The sequence below is a fragment of the Acomys russatus genome, chromosome 30, assembly GCF_903995435.1.
Source record: "Acomys russatus chromosome 30, mAcoRus1.1, whole genome shotgun sequence".
Taxonomy (NCBI): Eukaryota; Metazoa; Chordata; class Mammalia; order Rodentia; family Muridae; genus Acomys; species Acomys russatus.
Genome location: NC_067166.1, coordinates 24793925 through 24819586, shown reverse-complemented (window position 1 = coordinate 24819586; position 25662 = coordinate 24793925). Strand labels below are relative to the sequence as shown.

Genomic DNA, 25662 nt, shown 5'->3' with positions numbered 1-25662 from the left:
AGCATCTAATGAAAAGAGAATCTAAGTTATCACGAGCAAAAAGAAGCTGGGCGTGCGTTTGACGCTGGGGTTTCCGGGACTTGTGCTTTGCAGTTTCCTTCCCGAGCCGAGGGGAAATTCAGCCTGGGTAAGCTGAGGTCAGAAGTGACTGTCAAAATGGAAGTGAATCCACCGAAACAGGAGCACCTGCTGGCGCTAAAAGGTAAACGGTTGCGAGCCTGAACCTTTTTACTCCGATATCTTCTCTTACCCTCACTAGCTCAAGCATTTCTGACATGGGCCTTGTCCCTAAATGCGGCACTCACCTTCCTGCTCGGTTTGGAAGATAACCTTCTAGAATGAAAAGCAAACTTAAACTCCTCTGTGGTCTGTGCTACCGCAGTCCCCAGATTTTGTTCACAGAAACTCAGACCTCGGCCCTGCTGGGGAGCTCTCTGTGAACCAGCATGCGTTTCTGTTGACATTTAATGCGATTTTTAAAAAATTAGTCTTTTATCCTTTTCACGTGGCAGGGACGGAGGAAATTTGGCTTATCTGTATTTCGAATCCCGTGATAATGCCAAGGATTTAGAACTAAATCGTGCTACACCTAATACCTTTCAGATTTGTTGAAATATACTGCAGATTTATTTCCCACTGTGTTTTATTTGTGGGAAAGTTGTCCAGAATGTGTCATCAACTTTAATATTCTGTACACGGCAGTTTTGAATAAGTTTTAATGATGTAATTTGACCAGAAAGGGAAGAAAAAAATAAAAGCTAGCAGGGAAGATTTTCCTTGAATTTGCTTACCGAAAACCTTTTATTTAAAAATACCTTCAGCCTTGTTTTATGTTTTCTGCCGCCACAAATGCACTGTGCGGTTATGAGGTTAACAGTGCTTGGACTGGTCTGGGGAAATGCTTAGAAGACATTTGAAGTCGATTGAATTGCACTTCCCTCCCTTAAGGCGTCCCTTTTGATGTACTCCGAAGGCCCCCCCCCATGGTCTGTCATCTACACATCTCCCATCGCAGAAGCTCACCAGTTCCAATGCTAACATGTAGCCATTTCTCTATGACTGCAGTTAACATGACTGTCCGAGTGGGGAACTTAAGAAAGTGTGCGACATCGAGTAATACAACAATGACACCTGCAGGTTTCCTCGTGATCTAGACTAAAATAGACTGTGTGGCTATAAAAGGAATTTACTGTGTATTCATTGTCTTGATCTCACGTCGAGGATGTGGGCTGCATATTACTTATCTTTTATGGTCTAGCAACTTTTCCAAGGTAACATATCTAGTAAGAGACCCACAGAAAAGCCTGCGTCATCTTTCTAAGATGATGTTGGAATGAAACCGCTTTTTCATAGATCACTCCAGTTCCCGTACAAATTTAAAACAGTTATATTAGTTGCTAAGTGTGAGTTCATACAACTTTGAAGCTACTAAAAATTCCAGTGGTAAGGAGTTTTATTTGTTACTATTCTAAGTTTTTAGAAACACAAGATGTCTGGTAAACAATACTTAATCAGACAAACAAGACAAGAGTTTTATATTAAGCCTTTTTGATACTGTGTTCCCCACACTGTCCTAGATAACCAAGAATTCCACAGATTTTAATTGACTGAAGGTGAAAGCTCAAGCATACTAATTTAAACAGGCATTTAACTTTGCTTTCTTATTTGTTAAATGTTACAATTTTCCCCCCAATATTTTCACTTCCATCACTCTCTCTATCACTTATCTCCTTTTTTTGTTTTGTTTTGTTTTGTTTGGGTCTGGTTTTAGTTTTTTGTTTGTTTGTTTGTTTGTTTTTGAGATGGTTTCTCTGTCATGTTGACTGTCCTGGACTCACTTTGTAGGCCAGGCTAGCCTAGAACTCAAAGTCATCACCTGCCTCTGCCTCTGCCTCCACCTCCTGTACAACCACTGCTGGCTCACTTATCACCTTCTTGAGACTAGGTCACTGCTATGTCAGGTTGATGTCAAACTCAACGTTGTAGCTGGGCATGACCTTGCATTCCTGGTCCTCCTGCCTCTACTGCCCACCTCCTTGGATTACAGATGTGGACCACGATACACAGATTACAGGGTGCTGGGATTTGAACCCAGGACTTTGTGCATGCTAGGCAAGCATTCGACTGGCTGAGATATATCCCCAGTATATCACTAAGTTCAGACAATAAAAGAATTCTCATGGGAAAAATGGGAGGGAGGGAAGAATGGGAGGATACAAGGGATGGGATAACCATTGAGATGTAACAAAAATAAATTAATTTAAAAAAAATTTTTTTTTAAACTTTAAAAAAAAAAAAGAATTCTCAGTATCCTACCTTACAGTAAAGGTGTAAGAAAAAATAGACTCATTAATTCTTCATCCTTGATCATAAGCCAGAGGGCCAAGAAGTGCTCGTTATCAATTATTTAAAGACTCTGTCATCACATATTAAATCTGTACTAAAATATTAGGATCTTAAAATTATAGTTATTTTTAAAGTTATAGAAAGATTTATCAGACAGTTGTGACTTCTTTTTTTGGTTTTTTGAAACAGGGTTTCTCTGTATAGTTCTGTCCTAGAACTCACTTTGTAGACCAAGCTGGCTTGAACTCACAGAGATCCACCAGCCTCTGCCTCCCAAGTGCTGGGATTAAAGGTGTACACCACCACCGCCTGACTAATTTGTTACTTATTAATTCTTCAGAGTCAGACTGTGGTTCTGTTGTGACATCATGACAGGAATCTGGGTCATAGTGTAGCAATGTGAGTAAAGTAAGTGTGTGTGTGTGTGTGTATGTGTGTGTGTGTGTGTGTGTGTGTGTGTGTGTGTGTGTGTTAGGGTGTAAAGAGACTCTATTATACTCCATTATTGGCCTGGTTAGGGAACCCCAACTTGTGGATCAGATCCTGGCTGGCTCCATTCTTGAGGCCTTGTGTGCTGGAACTTCCTGTCACTGCTTTGCTTGGGGACATCATGTTCTCTGTTGTGTTCTTCTTCTACATTGGTGTTTAGGACCCATAGAACCAGAGTCTCAATGCTCCTCAAAACCACCTTTATACAGAGAATACGTTGCTGTAGCCCCATTTTCTATATGGATTACCATGCAAAGTTAATCCATTTTTGTGGTTTTGATGTTTACTATTGAGAAAAATGTAGTAATTAAATATTTTACCTATGTATTTGTAGAATTCATAAAACTTTAAAGTATAAACATATTAATTTTATGCCAAATACATTTGGGGAGGCAGCTTTCAAGACAGGGTTTCCCTGTATAGCCTTGGCTGTCCTGAACTCACTTTGTAGACCAGCTAGCCTTGAACTCACAGCAACCTGCCTGCCTCTGCCTCCCAAGTGCTAGAATTAAAGATAAGCGCCACCACCCCCAGCTCACCAAATACTGGTTTTTGTTGTTGTTGTTGGTTGGTTTTTTGTTTTGTTTTGTTTTTTCAAGACAGAGTTTCTCTGTGTAACAGCCCTGGCTGTTCTGAACTCACTATGTAGACCAGGCTGGCCTCGAACTCACAGAGATTCACCTGCTTCTGCTACTAGGATTAAAAGCGTACACTGCCACCATGCCCAGCCTGCCAAATACATTTTTTAAAGCTAGTAATTCTGAGCAGGGAAAGATGGTACACATTTTTAATCCCAGCAGAGAGGAAGCAGAAGTAGGCAGACCTTCCTCTCCCTGGTGAGTTCCAGGACAGCTGAAGTTTCATGGTGAAACTCTGTCTCAAGCAAACTAAACAAAACTAAAAATAAATTTTAAAAAATAAAAGAAAAAGAAAAACACAAAAACAAAAAACTTAGGGGACTAGAGAGATGGCTCAGAGGTTAAGAGCACTGACTGCTCTTCCAAAGGTTCTGAGTTCAATTTCCAGCAACCACATGGTGGTTCACAACCATCTCTAATAAGATCTGGTTCCCTCTTCTGGCCTGCAGGTGTTACATGCAGGCAGAACATGGTATAAATTAAATAATAAATAACTTATTTATTATTATAAATAAATAATAAATTAAAAAATAAATTAAATCATTAATTAATTAAGGAAAAAATTAGGAATTTCATTTTTCTTAATTTTTAAGTCGTAGTCTTTTTTGTTTTTAAACATGAAGTGTTTTTTAGAAGACTATTTTAATCTATATGAATGTTTTGCCTACATGTTTGTACATGTAGATATGTCTATACACTGTGTGTGTGGTGTCCACAGAGGCCAGAAAAGAGTGTCAGGTACTCTGGGGTTGGTGTAGTAGACGGTCATGAGCCATCATGCGGGTGCTGGAAATTGAACCTGCGTCCTCTGGAAGAGCAACCACTATTTTTAACTACTGAGCCATCTCTCCAGCACCTCCCTCCCCAAAAAATTTAAATATTGCATTATATGGTAAGATTTACCAAACTTTTGTTTCTCTTATGGTTTAGAACTCTGATTACCTGACATTTTAATGATAACAGTTCAAAGTCCTTTGTATCCATTTAGTTAAACTTATTGACTACCAGCGTTTTCAGGCTATATATAACCTGGAGTCCAATTCAGGTACCTTGTTTTGAGGAAAATTTTCTCGTGTGTGATTACAGTCACGTTTGTCATAATGCATATGGGGACTGGTGTTCGGTCTCTCCTCCTGTCTGCCTATCTGTATGAAGGTTGTCCCTACCAAATCTTATTCTTTGCAATACTTCCACTTTAGGTCCTGTTTCTTCTGATTTGACAAGACAGACAATTTTGTAAATAATAAATTACATTCTAGCTCTGAAGAATTCAGCTAAGAAGTTTTCTCTTCATTAAGAGTTAATGAATTACCACAGAATGACTACTGAAGTAATACTACATTATCGACCATATGAAAACGATCCCACCCAGCTGGCAAAAATTGCAGAGAAGGCAATTCAAGACTTTCCTACTCATCCACCGTCAAGGTTTGTCCCTTGGTTTCCGCAAGATGGGTCCAGACTTCCACTCAAGCCTAAAAGATTACCACCAGTCCTTTCTGGAGAGGCTGCTGAGAATGTAAAACAGTGTGTAACCATTTCAGAACCTAGTGGTAGATCACAGAGCTATGACTGCACAGTAGATCTTTTGGAGTTCCAACCTAGTTCGAAAAAACAGCACTTAATCCAGTCACACACCCGGCATGAGCAGACTGAATCTGGAAATATGGCGAAAACTTCAGGAGAAGAAAAACAGCACAAGAAAAGATCCTGGAGTGTCTCGCTGGCCATGAAACGTTGTCCAGAAAAGGTTTTTCCTTTGTCTACAAAGCTGCAAGCTCATTTAAAGACACTACATTTGCAGTCTCTTCATAGAGCCAGGTGGACGTTAGAGGACAGTGTTTTCAACAGCCAGACTCTGGAAGACATTTGGACAAAGGTCAATCGCCTCATCAAGCACAATGAACTCCCTTCTTGTAATGCAACCATCCAGAGACAGTTAGGCGAAATCTGGGTGTTCTGTGATATTATGTACTGCGAATATGTAGGAAATCTTCTGAAAGAAAGATTATCTCTTATTGGGATAATTAATTTATTTGTACATAAATATGGTGTCATTTTTAGTATGTAATGAACTCTGATTATCAGAAAAAATAGTCTAAATGAATGTGGACTGAAATTATAAAATGAATGTTTTACCAATCATTACATTTTTAATGACTTCAATTTTGATGCTTTTTAATAATGTGAATAAGAAATTATGTAATATGTGTACAGTTTGTGCCCAATATATAAATAAGTATCTCCTAATTCCAAGGCTTATCAGTCAAGACAGGGACATTCTAGATTCTGTTTATTGGCATTATTTTAAATGAACTGTGATGAATTATTGTTTATACTAAATTTCATCCCAGTGATGGAGTTTTAATGGTTTGAATTTTAATGAATCCTTAAAATCCTTACTTACCTAGTTATAATGTAGACTGTATAAAATTAAAAGTCTTAACACAAGTATATCTGTCTAATCTTATATTTTTTAGGATTTATCACAAGGCTGCCAAACAAGGGTTACAAGTTGGAAAATCATAGCACATTTGTGATAATTTTGTTATTTGAAAGGATTATAACAAAAGTATAAGCTACAATGAAATTATTATCAGTTTTTAAATCCAAAAATTAAAAGGAACTTCTTTGTTTTCATATGTGGAAGATTTGAAATTTTTTATTTACTCCAGATAAATTGCTTTCTACCTCTCTAAGAAACAATAAAAGTAAAAACTGAGAATTGGCAGGCAGTGCATCTCTTTAATGCCAGCACTTTGGGAGGCAGAGGCAGGTGTATCTCTGAGTTCTAGGCAGCATGGTCTTACAGAGTGAGTTCCAGGATAGCCAACGCTACACAGAGAAACCCTGTCTCAAAAACAAAAACAAAACAAAACACAAAGAAACTGAGAAGTTAAAGATTTTTTTTTTACTAGAAATAGCATAGTGATTCTAAAGAAGAAAAAGCTTGTTTCCCGTTTACCTAGACAATATTTAAGAGATTTATCAAGGCCTGAGAACTTAGATCTCACTATTATTTCCTTTCACGTTATTTTTAATTACATATATGTATTGTGTGTTTGTTTGTATGTGAGTGCACATGCCACAATACATATACAGGGGCCAGAGAACAGGAATTGGTTGGTTCTTTACTTCTACCATGTAGGTCTTGGGAATTGCTTTTATCCACTGACGTTCTAGAAACCTTTTAAAAGGATGTCGGATGTTTAAGCTTAGTGCTACATGTGGATCCCTGGGGCTAGGTGGCGAGGGCCTCCCCTCCCCCTCCCCTAGTTCCAAGGTTCCACTGTTTAGTCACACATAGAATACACTAGGGAAACAAAGCCAAATCAGTGAGACAGACGATTAGGAAAGATGCACACGGTCAGCACTTGCTGTCTGGGAAGAGGCAGATAATGGATAGAGAGAGAAAGATGAGATGCGGAGGCATCCACTTTATAAGCTTTGGTTTGTTTGCTTCTTTGCTTGAACTTTGACCTGGGTCTTAGGCAAATCTAACTTCATTTCCCAGCTTACCAAATAACAAGTGTGAGTTTTTGTGAGGTTTTTTCCTGGGGGGGCGACTATTTTCCATTTCCAAAATGAGTTGTCAGTTACTAAGTAATCTTCACAAAATGCCAAAATTTAATCTTGAATGCCTCTCACAGCCAAATAGGTGAGGCTGAAAATGCACTAGAGACACTGAACCTGGATCTACCTAGTCTCCAAATAACTCTGACCAACCAAATTGACCATGCAAATTTTACATGGCCCAGTTCACTGGCTTAGGACTTTTGCCTTAACTAAGACTTATAATGAGTCGTCTTTCTAGGTTTCCACCTAGGCACAAGTCTCTCCCTGACCTGGAACTTGTCAGGTAGGCTGGGCAAGCTGGCCAGCAAGCCCACGGTTCCACATGTCACCACCACATCCAGCTTTTCCCTCGTGACCTCTGAGATCTAACCCAGGCCCTGATGTGTGTACGCAGTGCTTTACCAAATGAACCACCTCCCCAGCGCACTGCCTGAGTTCCTTAAACCTTGCTTTTGTAGGTACAGTTTGCTCTTTTGTATATAACAGATTTTTGAGGTTCGTTAATTCATTATAAGACTTTAAATATTTGTAAACATGCCTTTGATGCTGGCACGTTCTATTTTGTCCTCTAAAAGGGGACATTGGGACCCTATTTTGTTTAATAGTTCAAGGAAAACACACGCCTTTAATCCCAACACTGGGGAGGCAGAGTCAGGTGCATCTCGGCGTTCCAGGACAGCCTGGGCTGCTAGTGAGGCATGTCTCAAAAGCACGAAAGGAATGTGCTGGTGTGGTGACTTGTAGCTATAACACCAGTACTTGAAACACTGAGGCAGGAAGTCCAAATTTCAAGGCTAGCCTGAGCTTCCTGGCTGATAGGTCATCTTGGGCTATGATGTGAGACATTGTCCCAAAACAATAAAGTCTGAAGAATGAGGCATTTATCTCATTCTGCTTGGCTAGTATGTGTGTCACAGATTTGCATTCCTGTGGTCCATGCAGGTACACACCTGTAAGCCATCTAGACTTCATAAGACTCTCTAAAAAACAAAAGAACAACAAATAGGGGCTTTGGATTTTAGCAATTTAAATTAAAGCTACCTTTTGTATGCCTCTCTCAGGGCACCTATTTATCTTCATGTTATATTTAATAATTTTAACTTTTTTCCCTAGTTAAAAAGTAAGAATGGGGGCGGGTGCGATTCCTTGGAGGTTAAGAGCACTCCTATTGCTCTTGCATAGAAATCTTCCACAGCTCCCGTTCCAGAACCTTCTGACCTCTTCAATCCAGGCACTCACATGGTGTGTGTGTGCGCGGGCGCGCACACACACACACACACATCCAGACAGAACACACACACAGAAAAATAAATAAGTAAATCTTAAAAAAAACAAAGTAAGAATGAGTGTTGGAGACACCAACACCATGCCTTGAGCTGTTTAACACTGGAATAGAGTCCTGCTTAAATTCCCTGGGGTATTTTGAATGAGACATTTTACCTCTGTGACCCCAAGTTTACAATTAACAATTGTTGTGGGGAATATTTTTTGTGTGTTTTGTTTGTTTATGTTTTTTTCTTTTTTTTTTGTTTTGTTTTGTTTTGTTTTTCAAGACAGGGTTTCTCTGTGTAGCCCTGGCTGTCCTGGACTCACTTTGTAGACCAGGCTGGCCTCGAACTCACAGCGATCCGCCTGCCTCTGCCTCCCGAGTGCTGGGATTAAAGGTGTGTGCCACCACGGCATGGCTGGGGAATACGTTTTAAACAGCGTGAAGTCACCCTGGTTCTAGTTTAGGTTCTGCCGCTGACTTATTTTGCTACATATAATAATCCATAATGTGCGAATTACTTCAACACGCATTGTCTCCTTTGTCTGTATGATGGAGAGTATAATACTAACCTTATAGAGTCTTAGTGCTTATATTTAATATTTAACTAAATTACAGTAGCATGAAATTGATGAATACTGTGCACTCGACTTGGATATTGACCCTAAGCAACTTAAACCTTTTGCCTTTCTTAATTTACAGTGATGAGATTGACTAAGCCTACTTTGTTCACCAATATCCCCATAACATGTGAAGAGAAAGACTTGCCTGGTATGTAAAGAAACGTTGAAACTTGAGTGGTCCACTTTGTTTTACATGATGCTTACCCTTGCCAGTCGTATGATAACCACTCATTGAATTCTGTGTTGCTTGTGTTTATTTGATGTGAGTGGCGGCCATCTGAGAGATTGGGCTCATCTATAATCTACAATTCAAGATGATGCTATCTTTTGACAACAATAGACTTTTAGTTTAAGATACATCCATATTTCTTTTTTTTTTTTTTAAGATTTATTTATTATGTATACAGTGTTCTGCCTGCTTGTATGCCTGCAGACCAGAAGAGGGCATACAGAGCACATTATAGATGATTGTGAGCCACCATGTGGTTGCTGGGAATTGAACTCAGGACCTCTGGAAGAGCAGCCAGTGCTCTCAACCACTGGGCCATCTCCCCAGCCCTACATCCATATTTCTAACACTATCAGAATATTACCTGTGTCCTCAAATATGCATTAGCATTCTGTTTAGCATTATGTTTCTAAAGTGTATTTATGTCTTATGACCTGCGTTTGTCTTTGTTTTTGAAGTATTCTATATCAGATTTTGTTGTTGTCGTTGTTTTAATTTTGTTTTATTTTAGGAACATGGCCTCACTACATATCCCAAGGTATCTTGGACTGTTGCCTCACCTGTCTCAACTTGGCAAGTGCTGTGATGACAGGCATGCGCCACAGAACCAGAATTTTTTGACATGAATTTTATGATAGTAAAGATTACAAATAACATTTTACATTGTAATATGTATTGTATTTCAATACTGTAACTAAAAAGTGGGTATAAATATATATCTCTGTTTTTGTTTTTGAGACAGGGACTCATAGAGCCCAGGCTGGCCTCAAACTCACCATGTAGCTGAGTCTGGCCCTAAATTCCAAAATCTCCTACCTTCCACTTCTAAGTTCTAGGATCTCAGGCTTGCATTACTATACCCAGGTGTATTTGTTTTGAAAAAGTTAAAAATTAAAGTTTTAATGCTATTTTTGTCCAGATTAAAAAGAAATCTGACACACTTCCTCACCCAACTGCCCTTGGTGCTAGGGGTCAAACCCTCCAGGGCTTTGTCGGCCCAACCAAAGTCTAGACTGAGTCTGTATTAAGCCAGCTGGAGAGAAACACTTCCCAGGGAGCATCCTCAATGCATTTTATGGTGAGCTTTTAAAGACAAAAAATACAGGAAAACTACATTGTATTTGACAGTTGCAAGGGGAAGTAAAGCGAGCAAGCAGTTTAACAGAAGCCAAAGACATGCAGTTAGCTGGGGTGTTTCAACCCTGAGTCTCTAGGACAGCACTGGGGACTTTCCTGTAGGGCTTTTGACATCAGGTGTAGAAAAAGGGAAGATCAATTTCAAGTTAAATCAAAGACAGCTGGTGAGACAGGATAGAGGAAACTTTGCCCAGTCACATTATGAATTCTCAGCAAGTGCTCTCCCACTGAGCTACCCCCACTGATTCCCATTTCTTTACCTAAGTCAAACTTGCTTTAAAGGTAGGTGTTAGAGTTTTGTTTTTCTCTTGGCTGCAGGTGATCTCTTTAACCAGTTAATGAGAGATGATCCTTCAACTGTAAATGGTGCAGAGATTTTAATGTTGGGAGAAATGTTGACTTTACCCCAAAATTTCGGGTAAGAATGATGGATTTACATAAGATGTAACACAGTGGGAAAGTGCTGCTTACGCAGTAAGTTTTAAAGACACGCAAATTCCTCATGATTCTATTTTTTTTTAAGCAACGTAGAACAGAGTTCTAATATGATTATAGCATTTTAACTTTGTTCTTTGGGTTGTGGCTAAAGGTATGGGGTTTGCATATGCTATTTATGTGTTCTACCACAGCAATGTCAGTGTGCCCCCCGCCCTGGGTCTTCCCTGACTGTGACTCTGTGTTCTACCACAGCAGTGTCAGCGTGCCCCCAGCCCTGGGTCTTCCCTGACTGTGACTCTGTGTTCCACCACAGCAGTGTCAGTGTGCCCCCAGCCCTGGGTCTTCCCTGACTGACTCTGTCATTTTCAGAGCAGCTCTTACTGGGCCTCCTTCACATCTCTCTCTTTACAAAACATACCAGACTTACCAGCTAGTCAAACTCTAAATGTTTTTATTTCTCTTCTTACCCTATATTATCAGTGAGTTAAAAATCCCCTGGTTTCACTGTTTTTGCAACTGAGAAAATTTGAGATTAAAAAAAAAAAAAGAACTTTTCAGGGCTTAATAAGGTTTTTTGGTTTTAGTTTTTTTAAGCTTACAGGGTATGATCATAAATCAGTGTCTTGAAAACTTGGAAATGTATTGATGTAAAGCTATTAAAATTACCTAGAGTAATGGGCTAAGAAGGTGGCTCAGCCATTAAGAGTACAGACTGTTCTTCCAGAGGGCCTGGGTTCAATTCCCAGCACCCACATGGCAGCTCACAACTGTTCAGGTTTCCACAGGCACTGCATGCATGTAGTATACAGACATGGTTGCAGGCAAAGCATCCATACACATAGCAGTTAATACAGTATATTTAAAAAGCTGTGTATGTAAAGCCAGTATTCATTTTATTAGGAAAATAATGGCAAAAGTTCTCCAAGATGGATTAACTTGGAACACTTAGATTTAGAGCATAAGTTATTTTTAAAATTTAAATAACATTTTATAATGTATTCAGATATACGTCTTCTGACAGTGCAGCTATGATTACAGAGACCATTATTTCCAATGGCCAGAATGTGTAGCGGTTGACAACTGTATCATATCATGTGTAACCACATCCCTACCTTGAAGTACAGTAGGTAGTGAGTGAGCAACCTAATAAAAATAAAGGACACAGAAGAAATACGTCCTTGACCCTAAAACCAGAACAACACTGAGGAACGATTTCTGTGACTCTTCAGTAATTTTTCTTCCATCTGAAGTTCTTAGTTGACAGAATAACTTCCTTAAGGAGAGAATGAGTCCCTGCCTAAAATGCTGTTTCATTTCATAGGAATATATTTTTGGGAGAAACCTTTTCCAGTTATATTAGTGTTCACAATGACAGCAATCAAGTTGTAAAAGATATATTGGTGAAGGTGAGTGACATTCTTATTTGCAGAGCATTTTAGTTGGATAAAAACTTGTATTTCTGCTGGGCCCAGGAAACCTCAATAAAATGCATGCTCAATACTAGAATTTTTAATGTCCCTAACAAATCCTGGTGATTGTCTTACAGTATCAAATACTGTGGAACTCATGGAAACATCTCCCTTCTACTAAGGGTTTCTGGTAGCTTACATGAGAAAATGACTATTAGTTCAAATAACATTTGTAATGTTTGCGATAGTACTTGAAAGACTTAGGAGGGAACATTCTAGAAGTCACTCTCTAGTTGTAGGAAGCGATGGTAGAGAAGAGAAGACAAGAGGGTCTTGGAGGAGGAGGACAGGGCAGGACTTGGGGGAAGAGTAAAGGACTGGGTGGCAAGGTGGGGGTGGGACGGGGGAGATGGAATTAATGTATGCTTTTAGAGGAAAGCAAAGTCTCATGTACCAGGTCAAATGGTAAAGATGTTTAGTGCAGTATCTTGAAAGACAGGCTAAGATGTTAGCCAAAAAACAGGGCACTGGGCTTAATATTAGAAGTATTGTGTTAGGAAAGCTGATGACATCACCATGGGGGAGCACTTTGTAGGAAATGGACCAGTTAGAAGACTCTTGAAGTAGTTGAGAAATCAAAAGCTAGAATACGCAAGTTTCTTTACAACTTGAAATGTTTTCCTTTTTCTTTCTTTCTTTTTTTTTTCTGTTTTCTTTTTCTTCTTCCTCCTCCTCCTCCTCCTCCTCCTCCTCCTCTTCCTCCTCCTCCTCTTCTTCTTCTTCTTCTTCTTCTTCTTCTTCTTCTTCTTCTTCTTCTTCTTCTTCTTCTTCATTTGTTATTTGTTTTTCGAGACAGGGTTTCTCTGTGTAACAGCCCTGACTGTCCTGGAACTCTCTTTGTAGACCAGATCATTTGCTGGGATTAAAAGTGGGGCCACCACCACTCAGCCCTTTGAAATATTTTCAAAAAAGAAAGGGCTTAGATAAAGAAAGTAAAAATTCATTATGTGGATAGTTGGGTAGAAAAGTGTGGTTTATACACAATAGAGTTCTGTTCAGTTGTAAAGAGAAGGAATTTCTGTCATTAGCAAACAAGTGACTGAAACTAGAGATCCTCTTGTTAAGCAAAAGAGATGGGGAGCAGGGACTGCATGTTTTCACTCATCTGCAGAATTCAGACTTAAAATTATATGAACTGTGCTTATGCACGTGTATGTGTGAAAGTGTGTGTGTGTGTGTGTGTGTGTGTGTGTGTGTGTACCATATACAATATGAAACTAGACAGGCCACTGGGAAGACAAAATGGAGGAAGAGGAGAAAGAAGAAAAAAATACATATTTCATGTTTCATCTCATGTATTGAACATATCTTTTAAATGGTAAGCATGAACCATGAAGATAGGAGGGGGGATCTTGGCAGACCAGTGTGCAGGGAAGAGCGGCAGAGGAGCTGATGAAAAAGAAGATATGAACAAAATACAGTTATGCCCATGTATGAAAATATCATACACCTATTATTTGTATCCTTACTAAAAAGTTAACTTAAAAAATATATGAAGAGAAGCTGATTCAAAGCTGTCTTTCAGCGGGGAACATGGGTTGTTACTAGAATATTCCTATGAGAGAAACTCTTAACTGCAGGGATTTGAAGATGATCTGCAGAGTTTTGCCGTCATCAAGGGTTTCAGAAAATAGATATTTCAAGTCTCTTGTATCGAATGTCAGAAACCAGATGCAATATGTGTGTCAGGCATGGACAGGGTCTGTGCCCTTAATATGTGTGTCAGGCATGGACAGGGTCTGTGCCCTTAATCAGATTAAAGCTTGGCAGAGTACACAGCCTGTTTAATAAGACTTTTAAACTAAGAATGGGTTCGATTTGGTTTGCTTTTTCTAATCATTGTAAATCATTAGAAATCTTATGTAAATTATGTAGGAATCCTATGAAATTCAAAAAGTCTCTCTAAATGAAGTCTTCTTGACAGAACTACACTCATTAGTTACTGTGTAATCTGTGACTGGATCCCTCCCATCTGCAATAGAGACTGTAGCCTGAAAAATCTAAAATATGTGTTGCATGACCTTGTAAAGGGAATGCTTCCAGCCTTGTTAGTCGTTTTCCTTAGCACCTCTCCAGAAAACAGAAACTTGACAAAGGCAGGGATTTTGGTCTGGTTTGTCGTCTGATAGATTTCCAACTTTTAGAACAGGTTCTAGCATGTAATAGGTCTTAGGAATAAATGTTCAGTACAAAGTTATTAATAATGTCAAAAAAGAAAAAGAAGTACTCAGTCATTTACAGGGTTGTTATGATTTTTAAAAACGACACATGAACTTATGATCTCATGCGGTACATAGGACGGAAAGCCAAGGCAGCAGAGTGATGCCCCTCCCATGTAAAAGTGTGTGCAATGTTATGAACCTCTGTTTCAGTGTATATGAGTTATGCTAACCATGAGGGAGCAGTTACTTTTCAATGCCTGCCCCTCATCATCTATAAAATGAGATAATCCGAGACTTTCCTACTTCACAGTTTTGAAGATTAAATGACCAATGAGCTAACAGCCAGGACTTGTACATGGTAAATTTCCAGTAAATGTGAGTCACTACATTTCATAACTGAACATAACAAAAGAGACAGCATTAGTACATATCCCACTTAAAAATGACCAGCACCAAAAAAGTTAGGTTAGAATTAATTGCCAAATAGGTAATAGAAGAGGTGATTGATGCAAATTACCATGGGGAAGTTGGACTGCTTCTCCACAGTGGAAGTAAAAAAGGTTATGTCTGGAGTGCAGGAGAGTCTTTACTGCATCTCTTTGGTGCCACCCTGTCCTGTGATTAAAATCAATGGGAAATTACGACAGCCTAATCCAAACAGGATGACAGAGGGCACAGACCCTTCAGGGATGTAGGTATAGGTCAGTCCTCCAGAAAAAGAGCCAGTGCCTGCTGAGGTACTTGCTGAGGGTGGAGGAAATACAGAAAGGGTAGTAGAGGAAGGTTGTTATAAATACCAGCTGAGGCCACATGACTAATATCAGAAACAAAGATTATAGTCAACATGAGAGTTCTGGTTGTATTTTGTTATGAATGCATTTGTACAGATATTTGTGTTTTCTTAACTTTTTTATCATGCGATGTAACATCAGTTAAGAGACTACCAATGGTTTTATATCTAAGTTTGAGATACAAAAGAATGTCCCTCAAGGGACATAACCACTTATTCTAAATTTACAATGCAGGCACAAGGGTTAGTTAAATCATGTTAGGCATGATTATGACATGGTCAAATATATAATGTGGGATAGTCATACTATGTTTAGGTGTTATTATGATCTGGTCATTATTTCCATTTGAAAATTAGTCACAGCATAAAGAGACATGATTGTGTGTCAAGTTGACAAGGGTGGGCTTGTGGTGGCTGTTCTTGGTTGTCAGCTTGACTACATGTGGAACTGAAATCTAAAAATGGAGGGTTCACCTGTAAGGGATTTTTAAAACTTAACTTGAAGTAGGAAGATCCCTTCTAATGTGGATCTTTGAGTTAAGAAGACACACACCCTTAATCCCAATCTCTTGAGCCTGGAAAAGACAGATCTTTAATACAGATCTTGAATAAGAAAGACACGCCTTTTCATCTGGGCCATACCTTCCTATGAAAGCCTATATAAGCGCTCGGAAGAAGAAAGCTTCTGCTCTTTGCCTACTTCCCCACACCGTGCTAAGGAGTCCATTCCTTCACTGGCATTGGAGCCTCCTTCTTCAGGATTCCAGCATACAGAAGACCAGCTGAGACATCCAGCCTTGTGGACTGAGCAACTGCTAGATTCTTGGGCTTTCCATTCGCAGCCAGCCATTGTTGGATTAGCTGGACTGCGGCCTGTAGGTCCTGACCCCTTTGGGTTGAATGACCTTTTCACAGGGGTCACCTAAGACCACCAGAAAATGCAGATGTTTGCATTACAATTCATAACAGTAGCAGAATTACAGTTACGAAGTAGTAATGAAAATACAGGGTCACAGCATTAGAAGGCTAAGAACCACTGCTATAGGTCATTCTAATAAATCCTTTTTTCTATTTATATATGTAGAGATTAATTCTATAAATTCTGTTGCCCTAGAGACTCCTGACTAGTACAGCCAGGCACTGTGATGTACAGGGAAGCAGGAAAAGACAAGAGGTTCTTGCCTCTCTAGACATTTCTAGCATGGGAAACAAAAGGGGAAAAAAAATCACAAATAAAGGAAATTTAGATTGTAATAGATGTTTCAAAGGAAATAAGAGCTTATAGCCAATAATTCACATGAAAGGAGGCTGCTGTTTAAGACAGTTAAAATGACAAGTGTTCAAAAGTGGTAAAGAGGACATTGACTGGGGAATAGCCAAGTAGGAGACAGTGCTGTAGTAGAGAGATCAATTTTCTCAGCTGATGGCTTCAATATTGTTTTCTAGATCTATAGATAAATTAGCCTCTAGCACCTAATAATATATTTGAGTGATAAATTTTTAGTGTTACGTAGTCAAGGATTTATATACACCTGTGTTTTTAATAAAGTATCATATATATTCCATATAAACAAAAGTATATACATGTGAGTAGGTAGGTAGATAGGTAAGTAGATACTAAAGTCCATTAAATATGTATTTTAAAACCCTGTGTTTGAACTGGAGAGATGATGGTTCAGGAAAGAGTACTGACTGCTCTGTCAGAGGACCCAGGTTCAGTTCAGTTCAGTTCCCAGCACTCTTAATTCCAGGGGACCTCATGCCCACTCTGGCTTCCACGGGCAAGGACTGTACGTAGTATACTTAAGTGTAGACAAATCATTCAAACACATAAAATTCAAACGAAAGCATAAGGGGGGGAGGGCCACACATGTCCAAGCTGGGCACCATGGCTCACACTCATAGTCCCAGTACTGGAGGTGAAAACAAGAAAGCCAAAAAATGTTGTTCAATTATCAGTTCAACCTAATAATTGTTTATTATCATACCTATACGTATTACTGTGTCAGTATTACCCGCTAACTATCAATCAAGACACAGACACTTGTTATCTTTTAAAATAGCCTTAGTTAACCTGGGGGAAGGCAGACATTACTCCCCTAAACTACTTCCCATAGTGAGGCAATCCCACACCATCTGCTTCTAATAACTTCTATCAAGCTACCTCCCATCCATAATCCCATATACTCGGTAATGTTCCTCATCTGGGCCGAATCTTTCATCCATGCCAGCCACGTGCTTCTCTTCCATCCAACCCATGGCAGCCTTCTCCTCCTCTCTTCTCCTCCCAGTCTCTCCTCTTCCCAAGATTCTCCCTGTCTCTCTCTCTCTCTCTCATTTGCCCTGCCCAGGTGATGGGCTTTTATTGGCCAAAATGTGGTCACAGAGGCAAAAAGCAGTAATTAGCATCAAAATACATCAGACCATCCTCCCTCCAACAAAAAAAAACTCAAAATCATACTTAGCTACCCAGCTATGTGAGACTCTGTTGTGTAAAAGGAAAAAAAAAGAGAAAAAAAAACTTCATCTGTTCATACTGATCATTCAGTCAAGTCTAGCATGAGAGGTAGCAGTGTAGACTTACTTTCCTTTTTTTCTGATTTGTGCCTTTTTTACTCCAGGAGTGTAAACTTACCTCTTTTGTTATCCATAATTATGAATATAATACACATTTATATAAATACTTATATACACATGTACACATATGTATATGTGTATGCAAACATGCATATCCATACATATATATGCATGCTTTTCTATGTACACAAAATACATTTCAAGATTGTTAGCTTATAGCCCTATGAACACGAATGCACTAGCTGTATAACTTGTCTGGTCAAGCTTCTGTTTTCCAAATTTATGGTGGGGTTTTGGGTTTTTGTTTTTGTTTTCCGTCCCTTCTCTTCCTCCTACTGTGCTTGTATTCTTTATTCTAATACTGTTAAGTTCATATGTTACTATTTGTGTTGATTTTGGGTTTTCCCTGATTTCTGGTTGATTTTATCGATCATTAGTATTGCAGTGTGTGTATATGTGTCATCTTGCCATGGTGCCAAGCATGAGAGTTGGACAGAAAGTTTTCACAAGAAATGAGTGCTCTCCTTTCATCCCTACTTTGTCATTTTTATTTCTCCCATGATCCTTTTTTCAGGTTGTTTAATAGTAAATATTAACTGTATAATAGGATTCATTATGAAACTTGTATATGCCACACACCATCACCGTCATCAGCCGCCCTCCTCCTCCCTGGTCCTCTTCCTCTTCCTCTTCCCAGCCAGCTCTCCTTTCCCCGGCGCCGCCCACGCCCTGTAGATGTCTAACAACCTCACGTGGAAACCTCTTACCTCTTTCTCTCAAGGCGGATCTTCAGACAAGTTCTCAGCGTTTAAACCTTTCAGCCTCCAATGCTGCGGTGGCTGAACTTAAGCCTGATTGTTGTATTGATGATGTCATTCACCATGAAGTAAAGGAAATTGGGACACACATGTAAGGATTACACTTTACTCGGGTTTTGTTGTTGTTGTTTAGTTCCCTTTTTCCATTTTTTGTCTTTTGTATATTTTTAAATTCTACATTTACTTGGATATATATACAGTGTGTGTGTGTGTGTGTGTGTGTGTGTGTGTGTGTGTGTGTGTGTGTGTGTAATATCTCCTACCTTGACAACTCAAATACAGAACCAAAGAACACAGGTATGAAGAAGTCTCAAGTTTTGCATTCCTGGCCTGTGAATGTGTTTGAATGTGAATACTGTCTTTCAGGTAGAAATCAAGAGAGCCGTTCAACCCTCTGAAACATTTAGGCTTCCCAAGATCCTGCAGCCTCCCTAAAGCCCGTCATCCCACAGAGGCCGACTGCCTCGCCAAAGTGTTTCTCATTTTTCCCTCTGCTTCCATCATCGATTTTGCTTCTCCTCATTGAATCCATTAGAGCCTTTAATACAGCCGACATTTTAAATATAAATTTGTACCTAATTATTTGGTCGTTTGATTTCCCACCAGCTCTATTGAAGGTACTTTTTACTATATACTCTGAGGTTGGTGTGAACTTTGAATTAAAGTTTCCTAGGAGTCAAATTTCTGAGCCATCATTTATTAATCACTTAGCATTGGAGAGCTCTCCCATTGGCATTTAGAGTGTCTGGCTTTACAAATGCTTTTCAAAGCTGTCTGTGTCATAATCCACCACTATGTCACTCCTCCTTCTCTGTCTGCACTAAAGTCGTGTGCATCTTTTTTTACTCCAAACGCATTCTGTGGTGTGAAGTATCATACCATGTTAACTACCTGTGGCATTTTGTATAGCCTCTCATATCTCAGAAATAGCGTGACTTCTCAGAGAAGCTTTCCACTTTATGTATACCTTCCTGTCGGTTTTCTGTGTTTCTTTGCAGCTACTATGGGGTTAACATGTGGGTGTGTGTAGTCTGTATACCCCAGGGAAACAGCAGAGAACAGAGGTTCATTCTCACTGAAGCTGAGCTTTCTGGGGTGATTGTGTAGTCACTGTTCTATAGGAAATAGATTAAACTTCTTCAGAAGACTCAGGGCCTGTAGGTGCTGTAGCACTTCTGTGAGCACTGGCAGGACAGAACTGGGTGGGGTTTGACGTTGGTTGCTGGATTTTTTGGTTGTGTGTGTGTGTGTGTGTGTGTGTACTTGCATTTATAAGTAGAGCTGAAGTATGTTAGATTTATTGTTAAGCAGTGAGATGAGAAATGATTCCAGAATATTAATCTATCTTTCTATTTCAGCTTGGTGTGTGCTGTGAGTTACACAACTCAGGGTGGAGAAAAAATGTACTTTAGAAAATTCTTCAAATTTCAGGTATTGAATATGGTAGGGATAAAGTTGTTTTCAAATGCCTTTTGTTTTTCTGGAAGTGTTACTCTTTTTCTAGGGGAAACAAGTTTCAAATCGATCAAGTAGCTCAACATTATGTTCATTTTATAACCTATTGTTAAAAAATCAGATGAAGTTTAATTCAAACATAAATTATCACTAGTATAATGTTTTTGTAGTACAATGAAGCACTTTAATTAAAAACAAAATCTTGTTTTATTAATGCTACAACACAAACATGTAAAAGGGATAAACTATATATAAAACTCAAATAAAAGGATTGAAAATAACATTAAATATCCAAAGAATAATTTAAATGAAAAATTACCAATTGTTTGGTAAGAATATTTCATATACAGTAAAAAAAACATCTTCTAACAATTAAAATTAGACATGGCTTTGAGTCATTAAAGCCTGTGATTTAAAAGAAATAAAAGTAGCCGGGCGGTCGTGGCGCCTGCCTTTAATCCCAGCACTCGGGAGGCAGAAGCAGGTGGATTGTGTGAGTTCAAGGCCAGCCTGGTCTACAAAGTGAGTCCAGGACAGGCAAGGCTACACAGAGAAACCCTGTCTCTAAAAACTAAAAAAAAAGAAAAAAGAAAAAAGAAAAAGAAAGAAAGAAAGAAAAGTAATCAAATCACAATTTCCTGACTTTTGTGCTTTGTTTGAACTAGGTTCTCAAACCATTGGATGTGAAAACCAAATTTTACAATGCAGGGGTAAGTATTAGGTACTTAATAAGATTTCAATTAAACCTTGAAATCTTGACTGAAAATTAAAGGCGTTATTTCTGTCCTGCTATGACTGATGTGTTTGTGATAATGAGCCTAAGTTCCAGTAAGAAGGGAATTTCCTTGAAAGTGTCCCTCATTCTGCTGGGTTCAACCTACGTGCAATCAGTGTGTCTTGATTTCTACTCTCATGATTTTCTGGAACAATCACCCCTTTTAAATAACTGCCCTACAATTCTACATAATGGTGGTGGTGTTGCTTTCACACAGTAGCAGTCTGTTGAGTATTTGCAGTGGATGTTACAAGATTCAGGTGGTGGTGTGCGGAGAGAAGTGAAGCAAGGCCCCCTGGGAAGTCCACGTGCACACTGCAGCCGGGCTGCCTGGGGCTTGAAAGCTTACTGGGAGAGGCCCACTGGGCAAATGGGAAAAGAAATAACCTGGGGAGAAGGCAGAATCTGTCCTTCAGCCTAGAGAAGAGTTAAGTAGCATTGGCTATACGAGAACGGATTTTATTGTTTGGCTTTTCCCTACAGGGCTGTAGAAAACTGAGGTCAGGGGTGCATGGACTGAGGGCCAGCCTGAACTGCCAGAGAGCTAGAGGTCACCTGAGATACATAGTGAGACCATGGCTTGAAAAACAAGAGCAATCTCTTCATAAAAAAGTCATTTTACCCCACGGAATCGCTGTGATAAATTAAGAATTATTCAGATGCAGTATTTTGTCATGCAGATTATGTATCTTTTACTCTAAACCAGGTAATGGTCAGAAATTTGCCATCATGTCACACTGTTTTGCTCAATAGACAGCTTATAATGCAGCGACAATTATTTAGTTGTCGCGGTAAAGGAGCATAACTGGTAAATACTTCTTAGAGGAAAGGGAAATGCATATAATTAGCAAAATGACCTACACCAGTATATAAGATAACAATGGGATACAAAGTTGGGGTAATCTAAAAACGCGTCATTGGGAAAACAAAATAGAAACAAAGACTGGGGAAACATCGCCATGGTCTCAGAGGTTCCCCAGACCCAGTCAGACAGACAATCCTGTCCAGCCCGTCCCATGAGTGAGACTGTGCATCTTAAGTAGTCAGTAAACCACATCATGGGGAAGAGCTGATGACGCAGGATGCTCTACTGCGCTTCTCTCTCAAACGTGTTTGACATTGTTTCTGATCACGCTAACGTGAAGCTGGTTTCAGGAAAGCTTTTGCAGTAGCTTTGCATCAGGCTATCTTGCAGGAAGACACACAAGTTAGTAACTAGGAGTCAAATGTTTGACCACCTGCCGGGCTCAGAGCCCTGTGTCAGGTGTAGAAGGGACGTAAATGTAAGCAGGTATCTTCCCAAGACTCAGGGAACTGTGGGGGACTGAGCAATACAACCACAACATATGTGGCCTTCTCCATCCCAAGCCATGATGTGTGTGCATGCTCTAGGAGCGTAGCAGTGACAAGTTATCGCAGCCATACACTCGATGAGGGAGATGTCATATAACGCCGGGCTTAGTGAATCTACTTTCAAGCATACACTTATGTAATACATAACAGACTGTTATCTAATAACTGTACGAAGAAAATAAACTGAGTTGTGTGGCATGGTCTACCCCAACATTTCCTGAAATATGACCTGTGGTCACTTTACGGTAACTTTAGCCACCCAAGGCCCTGCTCTAGGAAAGGCTCCAGCACTGGGTAGAGTCGAGAGAGGCTCCATGACGTCCTTAATGTAGGATGGAGTGTTCTCCCTCTGAGGCATGGAGAGTGGCAGCACAGGTAAAGACTGTGTCCAGTAAGGGCAAAGCACAAGCCGAGCAGTGGGCAGCCCTGCCCTCCATGTGCCCTTCCCTATTTGTGCTTGTTTACATTTTCAGCCATAGTGTTCTTCTCTGTCTCATTGTCATTTAACCGTAGCAATTTCACCTTTTAGAAAAGTAGTTTGTCATATTTCTGTATGTTACTTCCTGTTTACTTTCTTGGTTACTAATGCTGTCTTTAGTAAGTAAAAAAAAAAAAAAAAATGCAGAGATGCATTTTATTTTAAAGTTATTCTTTTTCTTTAACATTTAACTCTGATTTTTCTAATTTTTCTTTTTTATTTTTCCATTAGAGTGACCTCAGTTCTGTGGTAATTTCATTTTTTATTATAAATTTATATGCTTTTCTCACCCCTTTTGACTCTGCCTAATTAATCTCTCTCTCTACAAAACATAGTGGAAAAACAGTTAGTTGTGAATACTGGATCTGTGACTTCAGAAAGAAAATACATAATTTGAACATTCTTTTTAAACTGTGAGATTAAAGATTGACTTGTCACATTGAGCTGATTGCATTCTCATTTTTAGTTTCTTTGGGTGTTTTTAAAAAGAGATATATAATCTCATTCTCTTTTTCCTTGGGATTTTCAGTATCCTGCTGTGAAATATCCAATTATCTTTTCTTCCTTACATGGAATGTACAGTTCAAATTCATTTTGAGATGCACAGTGGTTTTACATCTGGGTCGGGTAAACCTGGCCTTTTGACAAAAGCAAGCAAAAGAAAAGCAAATTTCCCACCTGGCTAAATTCCTATTTTCAATTTTGTAGCCACAGCAAGGAGCTTATTATTTTACATGTGTAGGAATAGCACCTGCAGCCTTGGCACCAAATTCTTGTCCTATTTTCTCAGATGTCCAATTACTTCATACTAACTGTTCAAACTAACTTGATTTTCCATTATGCTGCATTCTTTTCATTTCATCTAAGCTGTTCACCAATTTATACAGAGAATTGCATTTTAAAAATTGAAGTGTGGGCCTTTGGTTATTTTAAGAGCAATGGATTTATGGGATATATTCACTTATTTTCTTAAGAAAAAGGTAGTAGAGCAATGCATTTAGATGGTGCATTGTGTTAGTCAGCTATGGTGGTCACGCCTTTAGTCGGCAGCAAGTGGAAGGCAGAAGCAGGCAGAGGCTGGAGTTGGAGGCCAGCCTTGCCTGCACGGCTCCAGGACAGCCAGGGCCAGGAGAGATGCTCTGTCTCAAAAACAAGCACACAAAACAGAGAAGGTGCATTGTTTTTAAAACTCTGTGTACTATTTTCTTTTGAGCACGTGTCTAAGCGGCTAAAGAATCTGCTTTAGGCACATGAAATTACAGACTTCATTATATTTCACATGGTCAGCATTTTTCTTACTTCTGCATTTAAAAATCTCATACTTCCCCAGTTTGAGGGCATAGTTAATTTCTGAGTTCTATAACTGAAGCTTTTGGAGGAGAAAAAAGTAATTTCTGAATACCCTTGGTATAAATTTTTTTTATTCTCCAGTCATCACCCAAAGGAGACTCAGAACCGAGAGGCATAAAATTAAGGATGTTGAACAGATGAAGCAGGGACTTGCTGCTTTTGTGAATGGAGTATTTAAGCTCGCACTGACTGAACTGAACGATGGCGTTTGATGTTTGTCCAAGGCCATAGGACACCTCTGTGTGACGGGAGAGCAAGCTAGTGACATGCTCTGCCTCAGCCTCAAGTGTCCCTATAAAGTGAACCTGACATGTCCAACACCATATGCAGACTACAGTAATTTTAAAAACGGTGCCCTAAAGGGGGTAACAACAGATCATTCATAGCCTGTGGTCACTACCTGAATTGAAGTAATTACCGTATGCAAATATATGCAAATGAAGACCAGATTGTCTTCCCTTAGCACTCTCTGGTGCACTCATCACAGAAGTTCCTTTTGACCCTGAGGCATCTTCTGGGGTGTAGATTTTTGTTGTTACTGAAATACTAGTTAATTACATGCTTTGCAGTTATCCCACATCCATTGTTTGACAGGGCATCTGTTGACTAACACCTCACTTTGCTCCTGTTTGTTCTGTTAGGATGAAGATTTCTTTTCTTGCATTAATTGTGGTAATTTTGATTTACAGGCATGAACTAATCACATTTGTGGTTAATATTTTTATAGAAATAAGACACTTTTATTAAGGTGAATACTGTAAATACCATGACATTTTGGTGGATTTTTTTCCCATATCCTCAGACTGATGAAGTATTTCTTGAAGCCCAAATTCAGAATATTACAACCTCACCTATGTTTATGGAGAAAGTTTCCCTGGAGCCATCCATAATGTACAATGTAACAGAATTAAATGCCGTGAACCAAGCTGGAGAATGGTAAGTATGAAATGCTTGCTATTATTTGGAAAGATTCAGGCCTTTCTGGTGTCCTCTAGTCTAGTAGATTTTGATTTATTTTAAAATAATTGATGGACATAATTTGTTAGAGCAGTTTTAGATTAATCAAAACCTTTATAAGAAAGTAGAGGTCCCACAAGCTATCTTCTCCAGCCAGTTTCTTGGCTTTTCTCTTTTCTTTTCTTTTGTTCCTTTCTTTCTTTCTTTTTTTAAGATTGTATTTATTTATTTTATGTATGAATGCACTCTCTGCATGTACACCTGCAGGCCAGAAGAGGACATCAGATCACATTATAGATGGTTGTGAGCCACCATGTGGTTGCTGGGAATTGAACTTAGGAGCTCTGGAAGAGCAGCCATGCTCTAGTGCCCTGAGCCAGCTCTCCAGCCCATCTTTTTGTTTTCTTGTGTGCCTTTGTTTGTCTTAGAGCTCTCCCCTGTTGCCAGGCTAGGCTTAAGCTAGCCTTCTGCCACAGCTTCCCAAGAAGCATCATACTCCATTGGACCCAGCTCTCCTGCCTTGCATTAATATGGCACATTTTATGGTCAATGGGCCAATAGTGATTCCTAATATAAGTAAAAGTCCATAGTTGAAGTCTACCATATGTGATGCATACACCATAAATTGGACAAGTATGTAACAGCACATGTCTGCCATTACTAAGAATTCTCCTCACACCTGCTTGTACCTCCCTCTACATAAAAATAAAGAGCCTCCCTTTTCCCATCTGATAT

General features: G+C 39.3%; 2 protein-coding genes across 5 annotated transcripts in view; both read left to right on the top strand.

Moving 5' to 3' along the window:
- The first annotated feature begins 56 nt into the window (after nt 1-56).
- Shld3 (shieldin complex subunit 3) lies at nt 57-5574 on the top strand. Its single transcript, XM_051172299.1, has 2 exons — nt 57-202; nt 4673-5574. The coding sequence occupies exon 2, from the start codon at nt 4777-4779 to the stop codon at nt 5542-5544; it is 768 nt and encodes a 255-aa protein (XP_051028256.1). The 5' UTR covers nt 57-202; nt 4673-4776; the 3' UTR covers nt 5545-5574.
- Nucleotides 62-25662, top strand: part of Trappc13 (trafficking protein particle complex subunit 13) — a 29741-nt gene continuing 4140 nt past the window's right edge. For 2 of the 4 annotated variants that reach the window (XM_051172296.1, XM_051172295.1), the window contains exons 1-9: nt 62-202; nt 9019-9087; nt 10624-10723; nt 12065-12149; nt 18523-18650; nt 19918-19990; nt 20680-20724; nt 22852-22869; nt 24773-24906. In XM_051172296.1, the coding sequence (XP_051028253.1) occupies nt 157-202; nt 9019-9087; nt 10624-10723; nt 12065-12149; nt 18523-18650; nt 19918-19990; nt 20680-20724; nt 22852-22869; nt 24773-24906 (698 nt within the window). In that variant the 5' untranslated portion in view covers nt 62-156. The remainder of the gene's footprint in view (nt 203-9018; nt 9088-10623; nt 10724-12064; nt 12150-18522; nt 18651-19917; nt 19991-20679; nt 20725-22851; nt 22870-24772; nt 24907-25662) is intronic. The other 2 variants (XM_051172298.1, XM_051172297.1) reach the window with 1 other exon arrangement.